Genomic DNA, 7,917 nt, shown 5'->3' on the forward strand with positions numbered 1-7,917 from the left:
AAGGACATTTGAGAAATTCTTCTTTTATTTCAAAGGGGACAATTAGTAGCTACAATCTTCATGGTAGCCGAGCTACCTGATGGAGCTCGAAGCGATATTATAACAGGATCAAATAAAAATACCAACGAGAGCAAAAAGGAGATGGCGGGTGGATTAGGATACGTTCCACACACAATATTAATGACAACCGACAGGGCCTAATGGAGTAAAAGAGGAAGACACTAAATAAGGATAAATAATAATTAAGACACGGCGCGTATAGTACGTCGGTTTCCTTTTTCTGCGGCCCTGACCACCGGTAGCTTGGGCCCCGCCCCGCTGCCGGCGGCACCCTAGGTTAGGTTTTTTATAATGTGTTTATATGTTTTTGTATTGTTTTGTAAGTGTTTTTATATTCCTATTGTAAAAACCTAAACTAAGACCCAAAATAAATAAAGGAAATAATAAAGATAACAAAAAACATAAAAAAAAAGCTTTTATTAAGTACCTACTAAATTTTAATTAGATATACAAATCTCACTTGCGAGTATTATTATACTGCCACTCAGCGCAACCCCAGCCTTTAACGCCGTTAACTTCAACTGTGCACCAGCGCTCGTAGATCTTCGCTTCCCGATCTTTGCCCAAGTAGAACGAATCCTCTTCTTTCACTAACACTTTGACTATGTACTGTTTACCTCCTGAAAGTATAGGTAAATAAATTATAGACTTCAAATCTACATTACAATGGTTAGGTCATTTATATTTAGGTATTCACAAAGTGTATTCAAATGTTGAATTGACATCCTTGTGAAGTCATGACATAATGATAATTCAAAAGTTTTATTTATGTTTTTCATAACTTAACATAATGTTACATTAATGGGTAAATGACTGTCGAATGCAAAATACTTGGGCCTGGTGGTGTGGCGCATATAATGTTTCACCTCAGATGGTTTCTTATACTTTACACATGTCATAGAATCAAGAAATCTTTGGTATGACCAATAACACATTATAAAATTCCCTTAATTTGCTTTTACCTGCTTTAAAACTAAATCCATAATCCGTAGGCAATATTCCGTTCTCTCCGTGTTGATATAGTTTAAAATCGGTGGACTTCACGGGAAATATGGTCTGATCCGCCTTTCGGCATAGGTAGCCAATAGTGAGACTGAAATATAAAATCAAACTCCCTTATAAATTCAATTTAAGTGTCATTGCGACAAGTTTGTGCCGTAAAAATTAAATTGGATGACTTTCCAATATCATAATAATCCCAAAATATAATAGTAGAAGCGCAGAACAGCGCAGTTAAAACCCCGCCTCGTACCAATGAGTTTTTCGGAACTTATGTACGAAATATCATTTGATATTTACCAGTCGCTTTTCGGTGAAGGAAAACATCGTGAGGAAACCGGACTAATACCAATAGGGCCTGTTTTACCCTCTGGGTTGCAAGGTCAGATGGTAATCGCTTAAAACTAGTACCTACGCCAATTCTTGGGATTAGTTGCCAAGCGAACTCCAGGCTCCCATGAGCCGTGGCAAAATGCCGAGAGAACGCGAGGAAGATGATGATGACTAGCAGAAGCGCAGAACAGTCTTCACAAGAAGGTATATCTAATTATACGTGAAGAGCATTCAACGCAAAACGCTCTAGAGCTCTTATAGAGGAGAGGATTTCCTCTTTGAATAAAAGCATTAAAAAAAGCTGGAAAATTGTTTTCAAACTAGCAGGTAAACACTTTTCATACTCACTGGGACAAAACAGCGGGTTGTGATACGCAACCCACAGCCAGACAATCTCCATTTTCGAGATACAAAAAGTGAAGAACGTATCTGTGGAAATTGCGCCAATCACGATAATTTCCTGAAATGTAATAAAAAACAACTATACGTTTTGTCAAGTTTGTAAACAGTGGTTGAATTCGTCAGTATGCCATTTTTTATTAAGTCTCCTACAAAATTAAGGCAATACGGTAGCTATGCAAATACGAGTTGGTCAGCATAGATCGTGTCATTTACGAAAACTCGTATTGTCATGTTGTTAAAGGTTAGATTTGACGAATCTTCGCGTCATCGTGGATGACACGAACTATACCTACCTAATGGCCCGGCCATGACATAGCGCGGCGGCGGCAGCGGCGAGCGGCGACCATAGGTTGGAGCGAGACACAGCGATCCGATCTTTCGTTCCCAGTTATGGCCGCCACTCGCCACTGCCGCCCCCGCGTGGCCGGGCCGTAACTACGACCATTGTCACCCATCCATTCCCATACTGGCTCTGTGAGAAGTAGGTACGTGATGGACTTAAAGCGACATTGGCTGAGCTATGAGGACCCAGTAGTGCGAAGTATAATGTGCAGTCAGGTAGTGCAGAGAAAAGGTGAGGTACCTGTTGTCTGTATAGAAGTTTGGATGCTAAGGTGCTAAGCGAATCGTATTGCTAACTGTACACCCCATACCTTACTAGAACGTGGTTATATTCTCATTGCCTAGTATGAACTTACCGAAGCTATGATCTCTAACGCACGGCATGCTTATATCCGTCGTGATGCCGTCGATGGTTACAGTGCCTAGTAGATGTCCCATCTGTTCATAGTGAGTTTGATGGAACCTGAAATGTGAAAAATAGATTACATTATGTCACTAGTCTTTTTATCTTTTATTAGGCTTTCACTTATTTGTAGTGCTCCGAATTTAACAGCACATTAAGCCGCTGATAGTAGGTACCTACTTACATGCATCATGATCATCGTTAATTGTCTCTCTGGGTTGAAAGTTTAGTATTAACACTTAGCATTCGATCACTGCAATGGCTGCTTGTACGAGTATAAGCAACTGAACTATATTAAATTATAATAATACTACTGAATACTAACTTTTTAAGTAATTTGAAATAGTCGGCGGACCAAGCCTCGCGAGCCATGTCACTAGCCACACTGAGTGGTGCCATATGGGTGTCATAGTTGAAGTGGCCGAAGTGGGCGCTCCATGTTACGCTTAATTCGACGTTCATCTTCGAGCCAGCCTTGGATCTGGAGAAAAGGTATTTATAATTAAGACAAATTAGCTTCAAAATGACGGCTCCGCGCCATTTTAACCTTTCATCACCAAATACGTCAACGAGCGTGGCTGCAGCCCTACATCCATCTTCGTGCATTCCGACAAGGTTCATAAAAACGCGCCGCGCACGATAGGCGTGGCGTTCAAATGGCTAGGTAACATTTTTCAAGAAGACTATTTGTTTAAAGTTAACGTACAAAATATTAAACGTTAAAATAAACAAAACTTTTAATAACTATAAATATATTTTTGACTAACATCAGTAAGGGCGGTTTCAGATTAGCGTTTTATGCGAGCGTACGTGTACGACCGTGTAAGCTCGTATAGACACGCGTGTATAAGCTCGTGCCTCCGAAACGACCGTATACGCGCGTAAATATACGCTAATATGAAACCATTCTAAGCCGGGATGCCGCTAACGGTTAAATGAAAAAGCATGTACTAGACTAGGAATAATAGGTATCATGTGCGGTAATAAAAATATCTTACTTCATCTCGCCGCTGTAAGTCACCTCCCAGGTCCGCATAGGTATGAAATTAACAATGGAGAGTCCCCCTGACTTGTAGTGGCCCTGTTCCACTGCGGTTTGAGTTGCACGAGTGTCAGGGAGATTAGGTGTGAGTAACAATTCTTCTCCTTCTACCTGTAGATTAATAAGTAACCTATAATGAGCTAATATAATCTGAAGACGCCGGTTCAGTTCTGGCCTCGGCCACTTGGCTTGGTCACTATTTCTATACCTATTATGTAGTGCCCTTGCCAAGACGAGCCAAGCGAAAGGCAAGGGCACTATATAGGTACCTAAGGGAACATTCGTATGAGAGTTTCGCAAATTTTGATGCTAGAGATTATAAATAATAAAATACCTACATATTTCAGGATTTATAGTAATTCATTTATATTAGAGGATGGAAGATTGTCATAATAAACAACTTACAAAAAGAAGTGAATCCCACCAAAAATATTTTCATGTACCTAAAATGCTACCAAGACGAAACCATAAGGCTCGCACTGTCAAAAAGGTGGCACATTAGTCAAAATATGGCTTCATGGCTTGCCAACATTTTACATGAAAATATTATTGGTAATATATTATATAATTGTATGTATTATGTATATACACCCTTTTAGTGTCCATTTAACCGCTTGTCTATATATGATAAGGATCCTGACCGGATCTTGTAGTTTCCTTATTGAATGTTTGTCGAGAAAGATTTCTTTTCTGCTCTATACAGCACAACCGAGGTAAGAAATGTTTGAAGCCACGATTTTTTACCGCCACAAACATTGAGAGATTAATTAAGTACTGGTAGCAACACTTTAAATAAATAAATAAATCGGCGCACCTTATTGCTTTGCGCACCTATCGCAAATGGTGTACGAATTGGCAGCTGTGCCATAGAGAAATAAGAAGTAAGCATAGAGTCCTCACTCCTTACATCAGTTTTGATACTAATAGTAATAGCTTATTATTTTCGTAATCGACATCTAGCATCGAGTAGTGGAATTATCAGTACCACTACTTGACACTAGATGTCTCGGGTGTCAGGACTGACGAAAATTATATTTCTCAACAATTCACCACTCATATTACCTACATGCAGGAGGAGTTGAAAATTTAGTAATTACCGGTTAATCCGGTTATAATATTAGTTGAAAATTGTTGTGCATTAGACTTTTCATTCGTCGCAACATCTATTGTCAAGTAGCAGTACTGATAAGTCCGCTACTCGATGCTAAATTCGACTACGAAAATAATAAGCCTTTTGGTAACAAAACTGACGTATGGAGAGAGCACTCTATGCTTCCTACTTCGTAAAGACGGGCTTACGGGCACTACGAAGTGGGCCAGTTCGTTGGTGCACAAATCGCGTTTGCACATTTGAAATCTTTGATAAGAACTCACTTTCAAGTACATAAAAGTATCGACATCGTGGTGAGCCCTGCGTGCCAGACCGCAGATTAAAGCAGCTCCTTCCTTTGACATCCCGTTGAAATATACCGCGTCCACGGCCTACAAATAAAAACAATAATTAGGTAATTACCAGTACTATACTTCGGACAGATCTTCGCAATACAGCTGTGCCTATCTGGAAAAATAGAACAATTTTAAAGTAGTTTTATTTATCAAGTTTTTTAATTAATTTCTAAATTATATTTATTGTCGCAATCTACAAATGTTCAAAGGTTTGCGGCTTTCTCTATTAGTACCTACCGTATTTGTTTTTACAGTAAATAAGTATGGTAACGTGCTATTTTAGCGTCCTTACCAAGTCCTTACGCTAACTCGCACTATACGTGCGTATTTCGAAAATTTAAAGGGCCATATGTACCTACTGTAAAACGTTGTAGGTACAAAAACTCGTGTGGGTTTAAAACACTCCCTTCGATCGTATTTTAATTTATCGCCATTTGAACCGAATTTCATACTTTTCGCACTTGTATAGTAATGTAATATTGCGATAACCTGTCCGAGCTCTGAATGAATTACATAACAGGAAGGGTTCACGTAGCTAAAACGTAGGTAGGTATCAAATCATAATTACCTAAGGCTAAAGATAAGTTGAAATAGAGGTATATTTGTCACAGAAAACTTTGTAGCGACGCAAATTTTATTGCCATCTTTCGACACATAGGTAATTAATAATTTTAGAACGCCATTTGACTTTGATAAAGGTATAACAACATCGTTTCGAGCGATGGCGCCATAACCTTTAGGTAGTACCAAGTAAGATAGTGTCAATTTTTGATATTTAACAAATTGAAAACATATCAGTGATAGTAGTGAACGAGGGGGGTGGGGTTAGGGTCGGCAACGCGCATGTAACTCCTCTGGAGTTGCAGGTGTACATAGGCTACGGAGACTGCTTACCATCAGGCAGGCCGTATGCTTGTTTGCCACCGAAGTAGTATTAAAAAAAAAAAAAAGAATAAGGGTCAAAGTCAAATGGTGTACAAAAGGTTTAAATTATGTGTCGAAAGATGGCAGTAAATGTACGTCGCTACAAAGTTTCCTTTGACAATACACCTCTATTTCAAATTCTGTTTGCTAAGGTCAACCAAGAATCATGAGCGAGAACAAAAAGTAAAACGGAAAAGTGTACTTACTTATAATAGGTAAGTAACAGTTTTGAATGATTCACGGTTAGTTTCACTACACTAGCTTAAATCGACGGGGATATATTGCGTCGAAATATGGGAGCTCAATAAAAACAATATAAAAGGTACTCACGGTTTATATCCCGGTCGATTTAAGTGTAGTATAGGTAAGTATTCAGCAATAAATAGGTACTGTAGTCGCCATCAGATATATCTGAGCGGCCAAGGTGTTCACAAATATCTGAACAAAGCCTCTATTATCAAGACGTTAAAGATCATGTTCAGATATTTTTCAGCACCTTCGCCGCTCCGATTTATCTGATAGCGACTTACACGTTACGACGTACACATTGGTTGGTTGGTTTTTACCTACGGGGTTTAGTCGTTTCAAGTTCGTTGTCTGCAAACGATTATTCTCTTGATGGCGAGGCCCATTGATACCTACTGCGTGAAATATAAGAGACTTACCAGTCGATGATCTCCTAGATTGTATTTCTTCTCCAGAGGCTCGTCTTGTTCGTGTGGTTTAATGGTGCCATCGTCGCTTCGACCCACGTCCACGGCGCGCAGTCTTCTCAGGTGCCTGATTAACTGGGTCATTACATGTAAGTTATTAACATAGCTCGGATAAAATCATCGAAAAACAGTCGTGTTAATTACTGTTTTTTAATTATTTCTAAATTGATACCATACATAAAGTGGCATCTATAATAAAACATTTGTGGAATGATCCAACTGGCTTTTGTACCTAATCATCTTCGCCTATGTTTCAGTGATGATTAGGAAAGTACAAAATTAAACAGCTTACCTGTCTACTCCTTAAAAATAAGTAGATAACAATAAATTTCAGGAAGTATGTCTTGTTTCTTTGCTGATAAACTCCGAATATTGCCGGTTTCCGCTCTGCATTTAAGTACCTAAATATTAATACTAAGGATATCGGAACTATCAAAGAAATTACTATAGTTAACATTTCAGAAAATTTATGTTACGCTAGACGAACTAATCAGGTGGCTAACGACTGCGGAATGATTATAATTAAAGATCCCTATATAAATATCTTATCAGGGATATCGTAATAATTCATTAGTGTAAATTATCAGTAGTTTGTAGCAGTTGCTTTTAATCGCAACTGATTGCATTTATTTATCTTATTTTTAAACTAAATAATAGGATGTAGACAATGAGTAGGTAGGTAATGTAATTTGTCTACTTATTAGGATTTTTTCCGTAGTCAACTAGGAAACCTTTATAGTTCCGCCATGTCCGTCTGTCCGTCCGTGGCTTTGCACCGTGATCGTTAGTGCTAGAACGCTGAAATTTGGCATGTATACATTGAATATATCAGTTACACCGAAAAATTAAATAAAAACTAGAAAAATAAAATTAGGGTGACTCTCCTACACGAAAAGTATGATTGTTTTTCCCTTCTACCTATTACTGTAATCCATCGTTGACGTAGTTAACTGACCATTCATAAACCTTATGGCAATGATATAAGGTTAACTGATGATCAGTAACACATTTACTGCCAGACTAAAAATTAAACAGTACAAAAGCCATGCAATATCTAAAGGCGCTAGGCGGGTAGGCGAGGCCACGTAACGATCAACACAGTAGTGAACGCCAAGCGCCCACTAGGCGGGCGCCAGGGTTGTTAAATTTGATAATCAAACATCCTGTTACTTTTTAGTCTCGCCACTACGTAACGTATTTACAAAGCAATGTTAATGAAGCATAATGCGATAATTTTTGACAAACTTCTCAGA

General features: G+C 38.6%; 1 protein-coding gene across 1 annotated transcript; it reads right to left on the reverse strand.

Annotated features, from left to right (window-relative positions):
* Window positions 1-462: 462 nt before the first annotated feature.
* LOC133522142 (uncharacterized) lies at window positions 463-7,917 on the reverse strand. Its single transcript, XM_061857367.1, has 9 exons — window positions 6,957-7,917; window positions 6,617-6,739; window positions 4,956-5,063; window positions 3,538-3,692; window positions 2,865-3,020; window positions 2,493-2,599; window positions 1,741-1,852; window positions 1,023-1,153; window positions 463-680 (listed from the first exon to the last, which is right to left on the reverse strand). The coding sequence occupies exons 1-9, from the start codon at window positions 7,119-7,121 to the stop codon at window positions 517-519; spliced, it is 1,221 nt and encodes a 406-aa protein (XP_061713351.1). The 5' UTR covers window positions 7,122-7,917; the 3' UTR covers window positions 463-516.

The sequence above is a fragment of the Cydia pomonella genome, chromosome 10 (genome assembly GCF_033807575.1).
Source record: "Cydia pomonella isolate Wapato2018A chromosome 10, ilCydPomo1, whole genome shotgun sequence".
NCBI classification, from domain to species: Eukaryota; Metazoa; Arthropoda; class Insecta; order Lepidoptera; family Tortricidae; genus Cydia; species Cydia pomonella.